We start from the raw sequence: 23,861 nt of genomic DNA, 5'->3' as shown, positions 1-23,861 counted from the left end.
CATAGAGATGGTTATTTCTATTTGGAATTTTTCAGAAAGCGTTTTTTAAATACTTACATGCTTTGTTCTCACTTGCATGATGTTACTATTAATAGAAGGTTTGAAACTTCAGCCAAATTGTCTTCCACCAAAAGTTTTTGCAATAAATTTCTTACATGTGTGGCTGACTAACCTGTCATTAGGCATGCCAAGTCATGCTTTGTTGAACATTAAATTGTCAAGATATTAGAGGCGAAAGCTCCTGTAGGAATCCCAGCATTAATAACATCGATGGCTACAGTAGTGTACCACTGTGGTCGCCATCACGGTGAGGATCTCAACTCCGTCTTAGTTTTCGCACATCATCACACTGCCAAACCAGGCTGATTTTCACCAGCCGGTTAGTCTGTGTTGGTATAGAGAAATTATAAACTTGAAGTTAAAGCAGTTAAAAAAACCCTTCATTCTTTTCAGAGAGCTTAAGGAATTAATATAATCAAAGGGCTAGCAATTGGAAACAGTTATTTTTAAAATGTTTCTACTACAGCTAATCACTGGGACTGGAGAGATTTGCTGTCTAACTTATTCTCTTGTGTATCTAGCATGAAGTCTGAAGAATTTAATCTGAAGTGATGAGCAGAGTTCTGTTGACTATTTTTGGAAACAGTCTTTTTATCACTTGACTCAAGAGTCTGGTCTTGCTTTGAGCATGACCTTTAGTTGCAATGTCTTAAATTAATTTAAAAATCAATTGTTCCTATTATTAATATAACTTTTGCTTCTTTCGTAGCATATTTTAAAATGTGGGAGTCTGATTACATGCTCTACACTGTGGTTGACGTGTCATTGTCATCAGTCACTAAACATACATATTTATGTATTCTAAAGCAAGTTTAAAAAATAAATACTAAGGTGTGGAAAGCACAATTTGAAATAGGGAAAATTCTCTTATAATTTGTCAAATGTGACTGTGTGCTCGCATGGTGAATGGAAGAGTCAGTTGAAAAAAGTTGCTTGGTCAAGTGGTCTATTCCCTTGCCTCCTGTGGCTTGCTCCCCAAGAGTGGACTTTGCTGTGGCCTGAATTTGATTCTCTTTTCCAAAATATCTCTACTACTTTCTTACTATTCAGAAAGTTCCAGAAGGCAAATGGGTTGACTTTCTTTAGATTATTCCTGGAAATCCAATTAATCTCTGGAGCCAATTCCTCAAATGTTATTGGGTTGGGATGAGTAAATGAGGACAGTTTGTGAAAGTGAATGTTGACACATGCACTTTGGTACCTTATTATCATATATTCATGGGGAGGGTATTAGGCTTAAGGTAGCCTGGAATGCACTTGAGTGTGGACAGAAGGAAGGATTGATCGAGTAAGTGGGCTGATGCTAGAAGGCATTCTCTTTTCTGTTGTGCTGCTAGAATCCTCCTATGGAAAGCAGATGTTTTTGTATTGAAGAAAGCCAATGAGCTTCAGTCCAGTTTACAAAGGACACCATTTAGAGAAATTCAAGATTGAAATACATACTGTTAGCGTCTTGTTTAAAAAATTGCAATTTTCCCAAGTATATCATATTTATAGATTTACTGTTTATATTTGTCTAGGAAAACAAAAGCTGTTCATCAAAATAGAAATTTTGAATTTTATTTGTTAGTTAACTTGGTAATTGGTAGTATTCTCATATAATTGAACACTGAAGCTTTGTTCTCTTGCAAGAAATTACACTGAATAAAGCGTGTGTCTGTGATGTGCTGCTGAAGGGCTTCTGTGCTGGGTAGGAAGAAGGAATTCAGTGGTAATCGTTGTAGTACGATATAGCTGAGAGGTACTGGTAATCAAGGGAAGTAATAGTGCAACTGGATGGATAATTTGAAGTAATTAATTTTTCCCCTTTAGTATAAGCAAATATGGGCTTCCCAGGTGACTCAGTGGTAAACAATCTGCTTGCCAATGGAGGAGCCCCAGGAGACACAAGTTCGATTCCCTGGGTCGGGAAAATCCTCTGGAGGAGGAAATGTCAACCCATTCCAGTATTCTTGCCTGAAAAATTCCATGGACAGAAGCAGCTTGGCAGTCTACAGTCCATGACGTTGCAAAGAGTTGGACATGACTGAGTGACTGGGCACACACACATGCATATGCATATATACTAATAACTGAAAGCTGGTAGAAGAGAAACTATTATGTAAATAGTGTATCCTTGAGAAACTTAATTATGTAAAAATACTGTGTATTTTTTTTAGAATAACTTTATAGGTTTTAAAATACCAAACTATACATGAACATTGTAAAAACTGCAAACAGGGTAAAAAGCAAAATTGGACTGTAAATCTGCTTCCAAGGAAAACCATTCTTAACATTTTGGAATGTCCTTTCAGAATTGTTTCTCTCTCTCTCTCTCTCTCTCTCTCTCTCTCTCTCTCTATATATATATATATATATATATATATATCCCTCCTCCCCAAGATTATATTACATAAGACTCATTTGGATTTCCTTTTTTCAAATAGTATATTAAATGTCATCATCAGATTTATTCTGATGTTCTTCTATTTTAGTGACCTTGTGGTGTGTCCACTGTATGGATATCCCACAGTTTGTCCCTCCATAAAGAAAAATTTTGGTTGGTTGACTCAGCAATTCTAACTTCCAGGAATTTTTCATACAAAAATGACTTGCACAAGTGTATAAAGGTACATGTATACATACAACAATGGTATTTATTGTGGCATTATGTTTGATGATGAAAAATTGAAAAGTACCTCAATGTCTGGGAGGAAAGGATGGGCTAAACAATATGATCTTGTGAAATGTTACCGTATTCAAAACTTAAATGTAGTACATTTACTACTAACATGAAAAGATGCCTGTGATTTATTGTGAAGTGAAAAAATAAGTTGCAGAATACATGCAGTACATTCATGTTTAGACACCCCAAATAGACATATATGCAGTTAGGAATTTAATGCATTTTTAAAAAGTGGAGGCTTTGCAGTAAATTGTTAAAAGCTGTTCTTTCTAGGGGTTGGACCTGACTGGGCAGGATTGGGAGGAGAATGGGGAGGAATATAAAGCTGTCCCCATATTGTTTTACACACATTTTAATGGAAATTTTAACAAGCATATATTTTGTAATAAATGAATGTTTGAAAAAAATGAAAAGTACATTCAGGCCCTACAGGAACAATGAAAAAGAAAACGTTGAAGTGAGACTAGATATTCTCTAAGATAACACCTGCTTCACAGATTATGAGTTCATGAAATCACAGTCAGGTGAAAACTAGTTGGTCTTCTTTATAGATACAGAATGTTTCATTCACAGTGTGGTGGAAGCATGAGAAAAAACAGAAAGAGAGAGCAAACCGTACGGTCAAAATGGAGTCAGTTGGAAGCACAGGTGGGCGCCATTGACCCTCATTCCAAAGAAACATGGAACTCAAATTTCTCTTCTTCAAGAGGGCTCTACACATATTTAAGAGAAGCTATGTGGGCCTGCCCTGGTGGCTCAGATGATAAAAAATCCACGTGCAATGCAGGAGACCAGTTCCACTCCTGAGTTGGGAAGATCCCCTAGAGAAGGGAATGGCAGCCTACTCCAGTATTCTTGCCAGGAGAATCCCATGGACAGAGGAGCTTGGCGGGCTACAGTCCATGGAGTCATAAAGAGTTGGACATGACTGAGTGACTATTCCTACTGCTACATGTGAACCTTAAGCCTTCTGTTTTCTAGATGAAATATTCCCAGTTCCTCCCAATAGGATCCTTTGTCATCCTGATTACCCTTGTGTTTGTTCTGGTTTGTCAATGTCCATCTTGAAATTAGATGACCAGAATCAAATACTGCTGCCTTCTAACTTACAGTCTCGTCACTGTGGGATACAATCAGATTAACCTTTCCTCGTGCAAGAGATGCATTTTTAAAAAATCTAGACTAAGATTATTCCTAAACCTCTGCCTTGTGTTTTTTTCTCAAAATTCCTAATTAAGAGTTTTGCTTTTTTTTTTTTTTCTTCATTTATTTGCCACCCAGGACTTCTAGATTTGGGGAGTTTATTTTCTTTGGGTATCTTCTGTTGTTGAACCCTTTGCCTCCGTGTGAGCTGTGGTGCGAAAGATTTCTCATATTTCCTCAGCTTTCTATTATTAAAAATATCAGGTCATATGAGTCACATCATTAATTGATATCAGCTTCAAGGAAGGAAGCTAACTTGGCCCAGGCCCTCCACACCACCAGAAGGGTTTCCTTTAGTCACCAGGGCATTGTGCAAATTGGGAACAAAAGCAAGTAAGAGTGCCCTCTTTGGGCAAATAAAGGATAAAAAGTTCTTCTCCAGATGAATGAATTAGAAAAATGTCCCTCTTCCATGGGTGAAGAGGCCTGGGGACCTGGCTTGAGGAGGGACTGGATTTCAGCCAGCCTTGCTTGTGAACAGGATATATTAGCACAGCTACTTGCAGCAGCTTGCGTTGTCATAGCACTCCGTGTCTGCCTCTTTGCAGCACAGGTTCCCAATTTCTGGTCTAGGGGGTTCTTGGGAAATATACTTTCTACACCAGTTATTCCTGGTTTGGTTCTTTCTTCTTTTCCTTTTTTTTTTTTTAAATCAACAGTACTATTATGGTACAATTTATATATCATAATGTTCATCCCATTGTAAGAATACTGTTCGGGTTTTTTTTTTTTTTTTTAATAGATTTATAGCATGGTACAAATCAGTACAGTCTAGTTCTAGTACATTTCCATCACAGCACAAAGTTCTTTGGTGTCCATTTGCAATTAGTTTCCCTTTTCAACCCCAATCCCAGGTAATCCACCGATCTGCTTTCTGTATTTATAGCTTTGCTGTTTCTGGAAATCTCATGTAAGTGGGATCCTACCTCCCTTAGCTGCTCTCCTTTGCTAATCTAATAGGGGTTCAGTTTGAATTGGGGTTGTATCTTCCTTTTTTTGCTGCTTTCTTCTGCTGATCTGCTGGTGGTGCGATGGCTGGATGTTGGCCCTGCCCCGTTCTACTACTCCTGCAAACCCTCACTCATCCCTCTCTTTCCATACTGCGTCAGCATTCAGACATGCTCTGTTACCTCCTGTCTTAGAACCTTCTCCCTGGTTCAGCATCCTCTCCAGCCACCACCATATTTCTCTGGGCCATTTTTGAGCCCATGTCTCAAGATTTGACTTCATGTTCTCTCTCTGCTCTCTTCTCCCCTGTGACTATTCCTTTTAAAATTTGAAAAAATGTAATATCTGATATGAGTGGAAGAACATTAAAAAGAGCATGTTTTATATATATATATGTAAACTTTAAAGCATGAAGATATAATGAACATCTACATCTGTCTCCCACTCCTTCCACCAGCCTTACAAACAGTGGAACGCATGACTCAAAGTATCAAAAATCTCTTGCTCCTCTCTGCATTTTTTTTGGTCCTCTTTGATCTTAGCTAACTCATTTTAACTCCACTTTTATAAAAGGAGTCTGGGCTGAATAGTCTTTGAATTTCATTACGTTGTTAAACTTTCTCGATTACCATTTAGAGATTAATTTTATGTTTAGAATGTCTTAGGGAAGATTTATAGCTTATATTGTTGAATATTACCGTAGCTTACTTTATTATGAAGTCTTGGCTAAGAGCATGATATACGATTATACTATCATTTCTGCAGGAAATTTATTCTACTTTGTCTTAGTTTGCTTCAAATGCTGTTTTTTTCCCCTAAATTTTTGAAGCTAAAAGCTAACCTTCCTGTAATGTTCTCCCTCAACCCCACCTCTCTTTGGATTGAATTCTTTTAATCAGATGAATTGGTCCCTGGGGAGGTATAGATGTCAATTATTGCTACAACTTAATACTAATGACTACTTAAATGTTTAATTAATGTAATACTTGACACTTAGGGAGAAACTATTTATAATCATCAAAGCCAGGCCTTTGTTTTCATCTTTTGTGGCTGGTGTTTGGCATATTCCTTTTGTAACATAGCTGGGAATGAGCTGCTATAGAAGTGAAAAAATTGCCTCCCACTCCCTTCCACCTCCAGGCAGAAAAAGTGGCACTGAAAGTGATTAGTGATGGATATTTAAAACGTTTATATTAGTTTTCCAAACTACATTTTTATTGAAAATGTATTGAATTTTAGAAGTATGAGATAGTTTCTTATTCCTCTCTACTGAGTATTGACGTCATTGAAACAGCTCTTAAAAGCACTCATTTTTCTTGGACTCTTACTTTTGTTCATTCATTAATGCATTCTAAGGAATATGGTAACTTTTTAATGAGTTGCAAATATACCAAAGTGACTGACATTGTCCCATGGAGCACGGGCTCAGTGTGGCAGGAACACCATGGAAGATAGTCTCTTCTGCCTGACAAGTGCAGGCCAGAGAGAGCAGGGAGCTCAATTTAGGGCTCTGGGTTCATATGCAAGATGCATTCCAGCCACGGTGATCCTGAGGCACACAAGTCTCCCCTGGGCTCAAGGAGAATACATATGAGAGCTGGTTCTGTGGCTCCAACAAACATATAGCTTCAAGTTTTTCCTGGGTCTGAGAATTTCTAGCCACTCACACCACATTTTGCCAGTCTCTGCTTCACTGAACACACATGCTTTCATTTCATTCTGAAAAATCCCCTATATTTGTGGCTTTAGCTCTATAAATTCTAAATCTACTGGATCAAATTCTTTGTGCTTTTCCTCCTACCTAAAATCAAAAAGAGACAAACGAGCATACTTTTTATTTAAGTGGGTGAGTGAAGGTTTACTGACTATACACATGGACTTTGTGAGAGAGTGACTCTGACCTGTGAAATGTCTCATAGACACCCATATTTCGAAACATTCTCCACTGGTTAGTGAGGCTCCAGGTTGACAGTCCAGCTCTTCTTTGTACACTTAGGACTTTAACAAAGTAAAAAGTGAAAGTTGCTCAGTTGTGTCTGACTCTCTATACAGTCCATGGAATTCTCCAGGCCAGAATACTGGAGTGGGTACCCATTCCCTTCTCCAGGAGATCTTCCCAACCCAGGAACTGAACCCAGGTCTCCCAAATTGCAGGCAGATTCTTTACCAGCTGAGCCATCTGGGAAGCCCAGGGCTTAACAAGATCACTCCAAACTTCACGAACAGTGCCAGTCATCTTACAAAATACAAAATCCCTTTTTTAACTTTAGTCTCCTTTTTCATCCATCACAATTCTAAACTCTGAAATCACCAGATATAATTCCTTTGACATTTAAATTTACATTTGTCTTAAACATTGCATTTAGTTAAAAATGATAAAGATTATTATGACTTGCAGCATGTGGGCGCACCAGTTGTGGTTCATGGGCCCCAGAGCTTGTGGGCTCCATAGCTGCAGCGTGTAGGTGTTCATTTGCCCTTTGACATGTGGAATCCTAGTTCCCCAACCAAGCATCGAACCCATGTCTCCTGCATTGGAAGGTGGCTTCTTAACCACTGGGCCTCCAGGGAAGTACCAGTGTTATAACTTTTTAATTGTCATACTAATGAAGGGATTTCCTTAAGATCAAAACTGCTATAGATAAAGAATTTAAAAAAACACATTTTTCATGAGGTAAAGAGTGGGGTTAAGATCGTTATTCATAGTCTAAGATTTAAGACTTGATTTTTTAATATGTATAGCACTCTTTTGTTAAGCATGTGCTGTGCTTAGTCGCTCAGTGGTGTCCGACTCTTTGCAGTACTATGGACTGCAGCCCACCAGGCTCCTCTGTCCATGGGATTCTCCAGGCAAGAATACTGGAGTTGGTTGCCATGCCCTTCTCCAGGGGATCTTCCCAAGCCAGGGACTGAACCTCTGTTAAGCATAATCAGCATGAAATATTTAAGAATTTATTTATTTGAGTTTTCTCAGTTGTAGAAGAGAAAACGATGTTTTAAATTCTCATTTTTTTTAGAAGCCTCATGCTTTCAAGTCTTCAAAATGTTTGCCCATCTGAAAGGCTTCCCTTGTGCTCATGATGCTTCTTGCTTGCATTATGACAGGCAGCATGTCAATTGTACCTTACTTTGTAAAGTCAGTTATTTTATTTCCATGTTAGATTTCCCCCATTTAAATTAAAAAATCTTCAAGATGAAGAGGGACAGCAGTGTCTGTGGTCTGTCCTCTGGCCATCTGCACATAGTCATGTAAAGCTGATATTTTGGGTGAGTGAAAATTTTTGTGTTTTGTTTCACAGGTGGGGAGCATTAAGCGGGAAATGACCTTCACATTTCAAACAGAGGACTTAAAACGTGACTCTAGTAAAAAAATGTCCCATCAACACTTGTTTCCTTTGGCCATGGAGGAAGATGTGAAAACAGCAGACACCAAAAAAGCTAACCGAGCACTTGACCATGAAAAAGAAAACACTCGCTCCATCTGTCTCCTTGAGCAAAAACGAAAAGTTGTTTCATCCAATATTGATGTTCCTCCAGCAAGGTAAGGGACCATTAGACCTTGTATGTATCTGCCCCAGGAAGTCAGTGGATGGCAGGTACTGCCTCTGCTGTGTTTCTCTAAAGTACACAGATGTAGAAGGTTTTTCTGCTGAGAATATCTTTCTGTTGCTTGTGTGAAATGGAGCAGGTGGTTCTGCTCTTCAGAGCTGACTTTGAGGCTGTAGCAGTAGAACTACTGTAGCTCTAAAACAGAATGTTTTATTAGATTTTGGCAAATAAACAACAAACAGCAAGAGAAGAAATATTTAAAAAGATTAAAATAAATACAAAGTGTAGGACTGAGCATAGCCACTTACAAGCAAGCATATTCCAATCTTTTGGTCAGGAGTTAGAGAGCTGTGGCTGCAGATTAGATTTGGCCCCTGGCCTGTTTTTATTTGGCCTGTCAGATAAGAGGGCTGCCCTGGTGGCTCAGCTGGTAAAGAGTCCACCTGCAATGCAGGAGACCTGGGTTTGATGCCTGGGTTGGGAAGATCCCCTGGAGAAGGGAAAGGCTACCCACTCCAGTATTCTGGCCTGGAGAATTCCATGCCAGATAAGAACAGATTTACATTTTTAAAGGGTTAAAAAATGAAGAATATGGAGTATAGATCGTAGGTGGCCTGCGGAGCCTAAAATATTTATATTTGACTCATTACAGGAAAAGTTTGGTGATCCCTGGTTTATATCATGGTAATCCTTTTAAGACAGATCTAGCTTAGAATTAGGCCAAGAGGGCTTATCTGCAATATCAAAAGGCTTTTATCACATTGTAATTCTACTTAAATTGCATCCAACAGCACTGAATCAGAGGATAATATTATGGCAGCGTGACAGTGGAACGGTAGTAGAATATACATGCCAGAACTTATTTTCTGGCCTCTCATGTATCTCAGCTAAAGAGTAAGTTCCATGTCGGCTATGATTTTAGTCCATCTTGTTTATGCCGCATTCCTAGCACTAGGACCATGTCTAAAGGGCTCAGTAAATATTTGTTGAGTGGAGAAAAGAAAGGAAATGCTGTAGCATGAAAGCTTGCTAATTTTTAATATGTGAAATATATTTTGTTACCAAAAACCATCTATAATGAAACTTTATAAACAGTTGCTGGAGAAGGTCTGCATTTGTACAGGTGGTTTCTGACAGCTAACTAGGAAAATAGTATCTTTGGAAAAGGAATAAATATTCCTTTTCTACCTATTCAGTGCCTGTAATTAGAATTTCATTTCTTTTTATATGAAATCAAAAGTATCTTCTCTTAAAAAACTACATATTTTTCTATTCTGCTACCAAATTTGTCAAACTTTGTAAAATTATAGGCCTCTTTCTTTCCCTTAAATTTTAATTGAAACTTTTCATTGAAACTTTTCATATGTTCATTGCCTCTGCTCAACTACTTGGAATTATTTGCTTGTCTAATTTTTTCATATAAAGTACATGCTAAATTGTTTAGGATTAATTCCTTTAACTGGGAGTTCACTATGAAATGTCTTACCATGACCTGAACCTGATAAGCCCTTCAATTTGTATCTGTTATTTGGTTGACTCACAGGTAAAATGAATGGCATGTAATTTCAATGTGAAGAGCTGTGGTTTTATTTTTTTCCTAAGCTTGTAGGACAAAAATTAGACTTCCCACTGTCACATAGTTTGGTGCCAACTTGCAATTTTATAGAACTTACTCCGTGGAAAATTTTCATTAGACCATTTTATGTTAAGAGACCTGGAATTCATAATTTATGCTAAAAGTCTGTTAAGGATTCATTTATTTCCACCCATGGACCTATCAATCTATTTTTTTGGATATTGTGGTTCTGATATCAATTTAATGATGGCCTCATAAAATGGTTTATGAAGTGTTCCCCCCTCTTTGTTTTCTGAATTTGTTTTAGGACTGGTATTTTTTCCTTAAAAGGTAGGTCTACTGGTAAAGCCAACTGGACCTGGAGTTTTCTTTATGGAAGTGCTTTTTTAATTACAGATTCGATTTGTAAGATTGATATACAGTTCACCCTTGAACAACACAGGTTTGAGCTGTACAAGTTCACTTAAATGCAGATCTTTTTCAGTGGTAAATACTATAGCACTACATGGTCCTCGGCTGAATCTGCAGATCTGGAGGTATCATGGATACAGAAGGCCGACTATAAATTATATGCCGATTAACCCTCATGTTGTTCCAGGGTCAACTGTAGTGCTATTCAGATTTCACGTTTCTTTTTGGATCAATTTTGGTAATTTGTGTCTTTCAAAGAATTTATCCGTGACATGTAAAATTGTTAAACAGCGTGTAGCTGTTCATAATATTGCCTTTTAAAAAAATGTTGAGAATCTACAGTAATGTTCCCTCTCTCATTTCTGCTATGGGTCAGTGTGTTATCTTTTTTTTAACCAGTCTGACTAGCAGTTTACCACTTTTATGGCTATTCTCAAAGAGCCAGCTTTTGCATATATTGACTTTGTTGTTAGTCCATTGTCTATTTCACTGATTTATTTTTTATTTTTTCTTTCTTTCTGCTTATTTTGAGTTTAAATTCCTCCTCTTTTTCTAGTTTCTTAGGGTAGAGTTTTAGATTGTTAACTATAGACTTTTCTTCTTTACAACTATAAGTTATATGCTATGACTCCTTTGAAGCACTTCTTTATATTATTGTTTACTCTCTGAATTGTGTCCAATTCTTGTGACCTCATGGACTATAGCTCGCCAGCCTCCTCTGTCCATGGGATTTCCCTGGCAAGAATATTGGAATGGGTTGCCATTTCCTTCTCCAGGAGATCTTTCTGACCCAGGGACTGAACCGACATCCCGTATTGGCAGGTGGATACTTTACTTCTGAGCCACCTGGGAAATCACTTCTTTATATGCACTTCCCAAATTTTGTTTGGTTGTTTCTTTTTAAAAATTGGATTATTGTAATTAGGTTTATTTTTAAAAAGTAAAGAGATATATTTTTCATCTTATTATTTGTAGTTGGGAAAACAATCCAGAACACAGAAATATATTCTTAAAATAGGATATTTAACTCATTATATTCATTATAATTAACTGATATCTGATTCATTGTAATTACTAATAAGTTTGCATCTTTTTTTCAAACCATGCTTTACTATGTTTTCTTTTTCCTACTTTTGTTTACTTCATTTAGCTTGATTATAAAGATATGTATTCTATTTCATTTTTGGGGGGGAGGGATTTGTTCAATACCTTATTTTTAAAAGATTTTATTCTTTTTCAGAGCAGTTCTAGGTTCACAAGATTGAAAGGAAGTTACAAAGATTTCTCACATACCCTGTGTCCCCACACACATCACACCCTTCCACCTGTAATTATTTTTGTCCTAAATTTTACTTCTATACATGTTTGTGTTGTGCATTAAATATATAAGGACATGTTTCCCTCATTTTAGTATCATACAGTGTATTTATTTTTTTGCTGCCTAAAATATACTCCATTCTCTGCTTATTGATGCCTTCCCTACCCTGAACTCTAGAAACCAGTCATCTTTTTACTGTGTCCATAGTTATTTCTTTTTCAGAATGTCTGTAGTTGGAATAATGTACTATGCAGCCTTTTCAGATTGGCTTCTTTCACCGAGTAATATGCATTTCTTTAATTTATTCAACATATTTATTAGTTACGTGGATTTTTATGTACCAGATACTGAAATACAAGGTAGAGTAAATTAGATATATTTCCTGCTCTCATAGAATTGAGGAGAGAGATATTCTAAACAATACAAATATAAATAGATAATTATATATTGTATAATTTATAATGTCCAGGACATTCAATCTATTAAATGTACTGGACATTATGAGGTTCATAAGTAAGAAGACTTATGTTGAAGCATAAGGAAAGCTCTCTTTAAGGAAACTACGTTTTAGCTGACACCTAAAGAATGAGGAAAAGTTAGATTGACTAGGAAGGAAGGTGTTCCAGGAAGGGGAGAATATGCATGAAAACCCTAAGGTAAGAAGGAAGGCCTGTGTGGCTGAAGCACAGAGAACTGGGGAGAGCGGCCAGAGATGAGGTTGGAGAGGCAGGCAGGAGCCAAATCATGTTGAACTATATTGATTGCGGTAACGATTTTTAAAGTATATATTTAAGTTGATAAGAATTTTATGGAGAAGAATGGTTAATGCTACTTTTGTATTTAGGTGTTAAATCATTAGATCACATTACATACAGATTAGGTTCCCAGGTGGTGCTAGTAGTAAAGAACCCGCCTGCCAATGCAGGAGACTTAAGAGATGTGGGTTCGATCCCTGTATTGGGAAGATCCCCTGGAACAGGGCATGGCAACCCACTCTAGTATCCTTGCCTGGAGAATCCCATGGACACAGGAGCCTGGTGGGCTACAGTCCATGGGGTCACAGAGTCGGGCACAACTGAAGTAACTTAGCATGCATAGACTGGGTTGGAGAGGGACAAGAAGTATGCAACAAGACTAGTAAGGACGCTGCTGCTTTAGTACAGAAGTGATGTCATGGGAGTTTGGACTAGAGTAGTGGCAGCTGACATGAAGTGGAAAGACTCATGTGTATTTTTGAAGTAGATGTGAGGTTTCTTGGTTGTAAGCAATAGCAGAGGGCTCGCTGATTGAACAAAGGATGAAATTTCCTGAAAGAGTTATGAAGTTTCTAGCAAGGCTGAATAATCAACTTAAAAAGTGGATAGGAGGGTGGGCAGCTAGAAACATAGTTGTGTTCATTCATTCTGTAGACTGAGCCTCTTGGCTTTTGAAGCAAGAGATGTGTGTGTTTGGAAATTCTCCAGGCACTAGAAGTAAATTCAGCCACTGGAACATAAATTTAACAAATGACAGACCTAAGGCGGCTAGGTTTCTGACCCCACGTGAATTTTTGTTTCTTACTATCATCATTAGTGTTTATCAGAGAACATTAACTTACTGCCAGTTACAACTGTGATGCCTTAAAATACATTGGTTTCTAATGTCACTTGCTGTTGAGCCTCTTATTAAAAAAAAAAAAAACACAGTAAACCATTAGGCAAACATTATTAGATAACCTGGACCCATTAGAGCATGGCATTTGTTATTCTCTTTTTGCCAGACATTGTTTTTTGGAAGTACTGATGCTTAAATTGGTTGGATTTCACCCAAATAACAATTACAATGTAATTATGCAAAGTAGTAACTGTCTTCTAATTATAACTCTAAAACTAAAGAAATCTATTAGCAAACTAGTTATAATGAGGGAAAAAAAGAAAATTTTGGCCCCAAATATTCCTAGACCTAACAGCAGTTTATTAGAATACTCCAGATTGTTAGTTTGCGGTTGGAAAAAAAATTGAGCCATACGGCCCTGTTTGTTTTGCAGGGTTTTAAAATATAGTGATGTCAGATATATCACTTGCTGGGTAAAATGAAGTCATCTTCCCCTTATAGAATGCCTCTCTGGGAACTGTATCGTTTAAAAAGAACTTCAGAAGCTTGTTAACCTGTGAGTTCAAAGTTAGGAAAGGACCTGAGCTACAGGCAATGTCTTATGTGTACATGGAAAATTGTGAACTGATTTGGACTCTCATTCTCAGTGGTGTTCCCCACATTTTCTTCTTTGTCTTTCATGTCCTGTGTATGACTGATAGAAAAGTCTTTTATGTCTAACCTGGAATGAAGTGAGAGATAAGGCAAGATTGCTATCATTATTTCTGAATCACCAGATGCATAGCAGTTTCAGGAGCAAATGTTTAATGTTTAAATGTATTAAAAACATTTCCAGTCACAAGCTCTGTAACCAGTATGAAACTACCGAAAAGAAGGAAAGTGGTAAAGGTCTTGAAGAATCTCATTGAACATTGAATATGTTCAATTTTAACAACATATCTTGGGAAGGCACTATAAATGTACCTACCTATGTTGGAGAAAGACTAATGCTATATAATTGTTAAGAACCAAAGCAGTCTCTACAAAGTAGCTTTTAAGACCATCTTTTCCAGGAAACTTTTATCCACTTGCATCCCTTCCTATTCTTTCAGTAATTCAGGTCAGCAAATAACTATTGTTCCTATTTTCTTGCAGCAGTCTGTCTGTTTCTTACACAACAGCCAAAACGATCTTCCCAAAGCACAAGTACAATAATGTGGATAGAGGACAGAGATAGGAAGTTGCTAGGAACCCATGTAATTGACATCAGGACTTAATGAAACACATTGTGCCATCAGGATACCATCAAGTCACATCTTGCTGGGGATTTAAAGTCAACAAATAAATCAAGATTAAGTAGAAACAAAGTTATTATTTACAATGCCTTTGATCACTTGTGAGACCAGCACCTTCCATTAAAGACTTGAGATCAGAAACCGATTGAGAAAAAGACAATTATTCTCTCCCTTCCTACACAAAACTGAAAGGTGGGACTTCTATCTGTTGTGTTATTTTTTTAGGCTCTTTCTTCCTGCCAAATGCTTATAGTTGAATTTCTGTGATCTAAATGCACATATGCTACAACTCTACTCTCATAATAGTCTATGAAATTATGAAAGTTGTTAATAAGGTGAGTCAGGAACCAGTAGTTCTAAAACAGTGGTTCTCTTTCCGGTGCTGACTCTGATAACATTGACTGGCAATATTTTCTTAGTGATAACTTAGGAAAGTTTGTGTTTTGTGATATAAATTTGGCTCAGATTATGTATGTGTAAGAGACAACTTTACACACTTTTTGTGTTGATCTTAAATATGGCATTTGGTGTTGCTCAATTGCTAAGTCATATCTGACACTTTGCAACCCCATGAACTGCAGCACGCCAGGTTTCCCTATCCTCCATTATCTCCCAGAGTTTGTTCAAACTCATGTCCATTGAGTCAGTGATGCCATTCAATCATCTCATTCTCTATTGTCCCCCCTCTCTTCTTGCCCTGGTCTTTCCCAGCATCAGGGTCTTTTCACTCATTTACAATCATTTTGTTTTATATCTCTTTATTAAAAGTACCACATTAGTGGCAAATTAGAATGTGCCACCTGTTTATAACTTCATTGTGAATTTTGAATTTTGCATATTAATGTGGATTTTTAAAATAATAAGTAATTTAAGTCACTTTGCTATTAGTGAAGGATATGTTCTTTGCATCAGTTGGGCAGTACTGAGTAAAATACTGGAAGCGTAACCCAGAGAGTATTTTGCTTACTGAAATGAGTCAGACAGAGAAAGGCACAATTATATGATATCATTTATATGTGGAATCCAAAAAAAGTGATACAAATGAATCTATACAAACAAGGAATGGATTCACAGACATAGAAAATAAATGTATGGTTATCAAAGGGGAGAGCAGAGAGGAAGGAAAAATTAGGGGTATGGGATTAACAGATAAAAACTGCTATATATAAAAGAGATACACAACAAGGATTTACTATATGGCTTAGGGAATTATACCCAAGATTATAAGATTAATTATAAGATTATTGTATCTCTTAATAATCTATCATGCAAAAAAAAAAAGAAAAAGGAATCACTCTGCTGAAAGTAACACAGTATTGTAAATCAACTATACTTCATTTTTTAAGAAGTTCAAGCATTTGCAGGCATCACCTCCAGGAATTTTGTGTAAATCATTTCTAGCAGCGAAATGGAGAAAATTTCACACCCAAAGCTTTTGGTGGACTGCTGGCTTTGTTGTACTAAGTGGATCACTGACTTTGTTGCACAGGTTGGGTATATGGGAATATTCCAGAATGCTTACAGTGCCATTATTCTGCTTTTCTGATGCCATTGGTTGCCTCTGTAAAATCGGTTTATGTTTAGATTTTACATATCTTTTTTTTTTCCCTCCCTAATTCTGCTCAAAGTTTAAACAGTGAGGGAGTAGAAACACAATTGGATTCCCACTACCTCCCACTCCCTACTTCCTCCTGCCAATATAAATTCTGTATTCTGCTTTAATTACAGAAAGGCAAATAAAAATTAAACAAGATGTTGGTCATTTATTTAAAATGAATTTTGTCTGAACAGCATTGTATAATAGAGTTTTCATATGAGCTACATATGTAAAATTTGAGCATATGTAAAATATGAGCAATATATTTAAAATTTCTAATAGTTACATTAAAAGCAGGATAAAGAAACAGGTGAAAATAATTTCAATACTACATATTATTTAGCTCAACATATCCCAAATATCATTATTTCCCTTTAATCAATATAAAGTGTTACTTCCCTGGTGGCTCAGCAATAAAGAACCTGCCTGCCAATGCAGGAGACACTAGTTGAATCCCTGGGTCAGGAAGATCCCTGGAGAAACAAATATTTTATTTCCCACTCCAATATTCTTGACTGGAAAATTCCATGAACAGAAGTACAGTCCAGGGAGTTGCAAATAATTGGACATGACTTAGCAACTAAACAACAGTGAGATATTTTACATTCTTTTTTGCATATTAAGTCTAAAAAATTCAATATATATTTTACTCTTACAGCACCTCTCAGTTTGGACTGGGCACATTTGAAATGATCAGTGGCTACAGAGGTTGTGATGACTATTGGATAGTGCATGTTCAGGGTAAAACATTGGTTTATTATACCTTTCAGTCCAGCTTACCATTTATCCCCAAGACAGGGGTTTCTCTTTTTTTCTTACTCCCACACACATGAAGAAAATGCCTCACTCACAGCGATGCAGTGGAACAGTAGCCTTTTACTGGAGTGTTTCTTAAGGGTTAGTGAGGGACGAAGGAGTAGCCCATGTAAGGAGAGAGACATTTCAGCGTCTGTGGATCAGGGACTATTTAGTTAGAAACAAAATCTGCAGCACAGATCCAAGATATGTCTGTTGCTTTCCAGTTTGAATAACTAATATTTTTGTACAATTATAATTACTATGAGAATATTTAAATTCCATCCAAATAAAAGAAAGGTTAAATTGATATAGCCACAGTTCTGGCTTTTTTTACAACACGCAGCTTCATTTCCAGAGTTTGAAAATGGCTCTTTAGTTGTTACCAGATACTCTGACATTCCCTACAGTAGCAGCTGTTACCAGTTCTAATTGACCAAGTCAAGACTTTAGGCTTGGACCTGGGTTGTCACACTTATTGCATTTCTTATGATTTTTTAAATATAGTAACAAAATAGTGAAAACATACTACTGGTAAAGTAGAAAATACAACAAATATATCAATTTTAGAAAGACTCCAAAGAACAAATGGTTTACTTTGTTTCTAGCTTAAAGCTATTATTGATTCTTCTTTTAAATATTGACCTATGTTTTTTCCCCTCCTATATATAGATTTCTGGGTGGAAGAGGACTAAGGGGTTAGGCTGGAGAGTTAGGCTTGACTTGAAATACTTTCAGAATTTAATTTTTATCTGTTAAGTTATTCAACTGATAGATTGACATTTCAGAAAAGTTGTCAGGTACCTGTGGAGATGAGAAGGTAGGGAGGACATCTGTGTAAGTTCTGACACTGAAGGCAGAAAAAAGAAGAAGCAGATGTAGAAATCTGAAAGAGATCATTGTGAAACCTTTAACTAGGACAGAAGCATCACAGCAGAGGGCTATGTTCAAGAGTGTGAAGTGCAGACTCTACAGAACTTGGGGGAATAAAGCAGATGGGAAGCTTAAGTAAGTACTCGGGATGGTTCCAGAAACTGTGTTGTGCTTATCTGGATGGATAAAGTGGTTGGTGATGCTGTTTAAAAAAAAAAAAATGTAATTCAGAAGTAATACAAGAGAAAATAGATTAGATGGAGGGAAGGGGTTTGGTTTTAAACATGTTAAATCCAAATTACCTTTAACAATAAAACTATAGTAACAAAGGCCTGCACTCTTTGAGCAAAAGTCATATGAATAATAAATGTATTTATGAAGAATAGTATATAGACCAACTGAAACAGTCAAAGCACAATCATAGTGTAAGCACATTACTATATGTGCTTGTTAGTTTATTTTACCATAACTCTCATTTCTCCACATCTTGATATGCACATATTGGCTTTTCTTGAGGCAAGAGCTGCTCATAGAGTTTAATCCCTAAATGATGAAAAGATTTTGATGACTCTCCCCAGCTCAGGCTTTGTTTTGACCAGATTTGATAAACATTTGCTTCTTTAATGGAGTGCATGCACTCCTTTCCTAAATCATCACTTTCAGCCACTTTCCTAAATAAGTTTCAGTCACTTGATAGATTTGCCTAATTTCTCTTCCCCTTTCTAAGAATAATATCATAAGGTTATCTGCTATTTTGTATATCCAATTTGTGACCACGTATTAGAAAATAAATAAAATGTGGCTTTCACCTTCAGAATATGAGATTTCATCAAATCACATTGTTGTTCAGTTGCTAAGTCGTGCCCAGCCCTTTGTAAACCCATGGACTGCTGCACGCCAGGCTTCCCTGTCCTTCATCATCTCCCAGAGTTTGCTGAAACTCAAAACCTTTGAATAAGTGATGCCATCCAACCATGTCATCCTCTGTTGCCCCCTTCTCCTCTTGCTCTCAGTCTTTCCCAGCATCAAGGTCTTTTACAATGAGTCAGATTTTCACATCAGGTAGCCGAAGTCTTGGAGCTTCAAACTTGGCATTTTTGTTCCCTGGGATTGATTTCATCAAGATAACTCTAATCTTTGAGGTTACTTGAATGTGACCACTGTACCAAGTTGTGCAAAAGCCACTGAATAAAACACAACTTTGAATCTTAAATACTGGTCATTGTGAACTGCTTTTGGAAAAACCATGCTCTCTAACCATGAATTGGTAAATATATTAACCATGTGGGTTTCAAAATATCACCTCAATTCTTTGCACATACAATGTAATTTCACAAATACTAAGCAAGTAGTGTTAATGATCACACAGAGCTATCACTGGCGAAAGTGCCAGACAGCTGCACCACATTTATAAGGAGGGTTAGAGGCATGGGGAGCATGGCGTTTAGCCTGTATTGTGCTTTGTAATCTTCACAGAAAGCTGAAAGCTGTTTTCCCCCCCTGAAAAGGTTGGGGAAAGCTGTATTTAAGAATTGTGTTCCCCCACATGTTTATTTTTCAGAGCTAAAACAAGCTTTATTTGTCCGTTTTGATTCATCCCTAACAAGTAAACTATGCAGTCATATTTTCCACATATCCATAGATAATGACACAGAGTGAAAATTAACATTTGCATTTGCAGAGAAACTGCTACAAACTTGAGAAGTAATGAATTTTTGTGATTTTTCCACCAACATGTTGTCTCAATTCATCTTCACATTCAATTAATAACTGTCCCTTTCTCTGTAGGCAATTTAAACAAAATAAAGTAAAAAACAAATCTGCTGTCACTTTCAGATCACTTTGGGAAAATATATAATTTTAAGGAATAAGAAAGTTCTTGAGCATATTTCTGTGTTAGAGATAAAGTAGTTTTGAAAATAGAACTGGTGGTTAGGAGGGAGGAATTTGGGGTTCTGCTACTTTTGATCTTTAGGAAGTCTTTTGACCTTCTCCCATGTGTCCGGGGCCAGGCACTGTCCGTGCTTCTTCCCCTTGGAAGGTTTACTTTCTGGCTGTGTCTCAGCTCTCTCGAGCTATCCAGGGAGTTTCCCTTCTCTGAACACTGTCCAAATCTTGTGAAATAGGCTGTGCTTCCCATAGATATAATCAGACTGGATAACAGAAACCAAGAAGGTTTGGGTCTTTATTATCTCCTTCAAAGCTAGAAGACTCAGCAATCTCCTAAGGTTAAAAAGAAGTAAAAACCCATTTCAAATATAAGAATATATTCAACTCAAGATTTCAAAGTGTTTGTTTGCTAAGCTAAATCATCAATAGTTTTTTGTAACTAAGTGATGAATATACAAAAAGGTCATCATGCTCCTCGCTGTATCAGTCAGTGGTATATTATATATATCTTTACACTTTTTATGCTTCAACATTTCTCTATTTTTAAAAAAAAGACCATTAAGCAGAGCTGATATATTTATAAGCTAAGGAAGCACATTCTGTTGCTCATACTTTCTACTCTGAAAACATTGGTTTATTGCCTATTGGAGAATTTTATTAAAATCAATTACAGTTAACCTTAAACAACATAGCATGGGTTTGAATTGCATGGGTACACTTATACATGGATTTTTTTTTTTTCAATAAATATATACTAAAGTACTACACAGTCGGTGGTTGGTTGAATCCATAAATGTGGAACCACGCATATTGATGGCTGACTATAATGTTATACATGAATTTTCAACTGCACAGAGGTTGGTGCCCCAGACCTTGCATTGTTCAAGAGTCAACTGTTTGGATAACCACTTAGAAGTTTATTGAGGGTCCTCTTAAAGTGTGGTATGCTGTACCAGGGTCTATCCTGTATGGAATTAAGTAAGCTTTCTTCCTCATTATTTGAAAAACACACTTTTTTTCCCTAGGATAGATCACAAAAACAAGTCTCAGTAAATCTGAGAACTTTGATGCTATGTTAAGCATCTCTTTCAACCATAGCGGCATGAGATGAGAAACCAACTGCAAGGAAAAAACTGCAAAAACACAAACACATAAAAGCCTTTTTACATGTTTACAGTACGCCACTGAACAACCAATGGGTCATTGAAGAAATCAAAGAGGATTTGAAAGTGTAAGAGGATTGGAGAAAATGAAAATGGATACATAACAATCTATACTCTGTGGGAGGCAGCAAAAGAAGTTCTAAGGGAAATTTATAGTGATACAAGCCTACCTGTGGAAAATCTCAAAGAAACACTCCAAACGTACACCTATAGGAACTAGAAAAATATAAACAAAACCCAAAGTTAGTGGAAGGAAAGAAATCATAAAGATTGAAGTAGAAATGGATGAAATAGAGGCTGAAAAATGAAAAATAGAAAAGGTCAATGAAACTAAGAGCTGATTCTTTGAAAAGATAAAGAAAATTGATAAACCTTTGGTCAGACTCATCAAGAAAAAAATGAGAAGGGGCCCACATAATAAAAAATGAAAAAGAAGTTACAGCTGTCACTACAGAAATCCAAAGGATCATAAGAGATTACTATGAACAAAATGGAGGAACTAGAAGAAGTGGATAAATTCCTAAAAACTTAGTTTCCCAGGATTGAACCAGTAGGAAATATAAAATATGAGCAGAATGATTACCAGTAATTAAATTGAGTCAGTGATTTTTAACAATCCCAGCAAGTGAAAGTCCAGAACCAAGTGGTTTCATAGGTGATTTCTACCAAATATTTAAGGAGTTAGCATCTATCCTTCTTAAACTATTCTTTAAAAAATTGAGAAGAAATGCTTCAGAACTCATTCTACAAAGCCTGCATCACCCTTATACCAAACCAGACAAGGACACCACAAGAAAAGAATAGGCCAATGTTCCTGATTTATTCAAAATAAATGAATAGTTCAGTTCAGTTCAGTCGCTCAGTAGGGTCTGACTATTCGTGACCTGGTGGACTGCAGCACGCCAGGCTTACCTGTCCAGCACCAACTCCCAGAGCTTGCTCAAACTCATATCCATCGAGTCGGTGATGCCATCCAACCATCTCATTCTCTGTTGTCCCCTTCTCCTGCCTTCAATCTTTCCCAGCATCAGGGTCTTTTCCAATAAGTTAGTTCTTCATATCAGGTAGCCAAAGTATTGGAGTTTCAGCTTCAGCATCAGTCCTTCCAATGAATATTCAGGACTGATTTCCTTTAGGATGGGCTGGTTGGATCTCCTTGCAGTCCAAGGGACTCTCAAGAGTCTTCTCCAACACCACAGTTCAAAAGCATCAATTCTTTGGTGCTAAGCTTTCTTTACAGTCCAACTTTCACATCCATACATGACCACCAGAAAAACCATTGACTTTGGCTACAGGGACCTTTGTAGGCAAAGTAATGTCTCTGCTTTTTAATATGCTGTCTGGGTTGGTCATAAGTTTTCTTCCAAGGAGCAAGTGTCTTTTAATTTCATGGCTGCAGTCACCATCTGCAGTGATTTTCGAGCCCAAGAAAATAAAGTCTGTCATTGTTTCCATTGTTTCCCCATCTATTTGCCATGAAGTGATGGGACCAGATGCCATGATCTTAGTTTTCTGAGTGTTGAGTTTTAAGCCAACTTTTTCACTCTCCTCTTTCACTTTCATCAAGAGGCTCTTTAGTTCTTCTTCACTTTCTGCCATAAGAGTGGTGTCATCTGCCTATCTGAGGTTATTGCTATTTCTCCCTGAAATCTTGATTCCAGCATGTGCTTTATCAAGCCTGGCATTTCACATGATGTACTCTGCATATAAGTTAAATAAGCAGAGTGACAATATACAGCCTTGACGTACTCCTTTTCCTATTTGGAACCAGTCTGTTGTTCCATGTCCAGTTCTAACTGTTGCTTCTTGACCTGCTTAGAGATTTCTTGGGATACAGGTCAGGTGGTCTGGTATTCCCAACTCTTTAAGAATTTTCCACAGTTTGTTGTGATCCACACAGTCAAAGGCTTTGGCATAGTCAATAAAGCAGAAGTAGATGTTTTTCTAGAACTCTCTTGACTTTTCTATCATGCAGTGGATGTTGGCAATTTGATCTCTGGTTCCTCTGCCTTTTCTAAATCAAGCTTGAACATCTGGAAGTTATTGGTTCACATACTATTGAGGTCTGGCTTGAGAATTTTGAGCATTAGTTTGCTAGCATGTTCAGTTCAGTTCAGTCGCTCAGTTGTGTCCGACTCTTTGCGACCCCTTGAATCGCAGCACGCCAGTGCAATTGTGCAGTAATTTGAACATTCTTTGGTCTTGCTTTTCTTTGGGATTGGAATGAAAACTGACCTTTTCCAGTCCTGTGGCCACTGCTGAGTTTTCCAAATTTGCTGGCATATTGAGTGCAGCCCTTTCATAACATCATCTTTTAGGATTTGAAATAGCTCAACTGGAATTCCATCACTTCCACTAGCTTTGTTCGTAGTGATGCTTCCTAAGGCCCTCTTGACTTCACATTCTAGGATGTCTGGCTCTAGGTGGGTGATCACACCATTTTGGTTGTCTGGGTCATGAAGATCTTTTTTGGATAGTTCTTCAGTGTATTCTTGCCACCTCTTCATAAAATCTTCTGCTTCTGTTAGGTCCATACCATTTCTGTCCTTTTCATGCTCATCTTTGCATGTTCCCTTGGTATCTCTAATTGTCTTGAAGAGATCTCTAGTCCTTCCCTTCTATTGTTTTCCTCTATTTCTTTGCATTGATCACTGCTGCTAAGTCACTTCAGTCGTGTCCGACTCTGTGTGACCCCATAGATGGCAGCCCACCAGGCTCCCCTGTCCCTCGGATTTTCCAGGCAAGAACACTGGAGTGGGTTGCCACTTCCTTCTCCAATGCATGGAAGTGAAAAGTGAAAGTGAAGTCTCTCAGTTGTGTCCGACTCTTAGCGACCCCATGGACTGCAGCCTTCCAGGCTCCTCCACCCATGGGATTTTCCAGGCAAGAGTACTGGAGTGGGGTGCCATTGATCACTGAGGAAGGCTTAAATCCTCAACATATTAG

At 37.3% G+C, this 23,861-nt stretch overlaps 1 protein-coding gene across 1 annotated transcript in view; it reads left to right on the top strand.

Moving 5' to 3' along the window:
• ZNF704 (zinc finger protein 704) overlaps window positions 1-23,861 on the top strand; it is a 245,620-nt gene that overhangs the window by 44,437 nt on the left and 177,322 nt on the right. Inside the window, exon 2 of the mRNA XM_052651684.1 lies at window positions 8,176-8,417. Coding sequence (XP_052507644.1) covers window positions 8,176-8,417 — 242 coding nt within the window. The remainder of the gene's footprint in view (window positions 1-8,175; window positions 8,418-23,861) is intronic.

This window comes from Budorcas taxicolor, chromosome 14, assembly GCF_023091745.1.
Source record: "Budorcas taxicolor isolate Tak-1 chromosome 14, Takin1.1, whole genome shotgun sequence".
Classification (NCBI taxonomy): Eukaryota; Metazoa; Chordata; class Mammalia; order Artiodactyla; family Bovidae; genus Budorcas; species Budorcas taxicolor.
The sequence above is the reverse complement of the archived record's forward strand: the minus strand, read 5'-3'. Positions and strand labels throughout refer to the sequence as shown.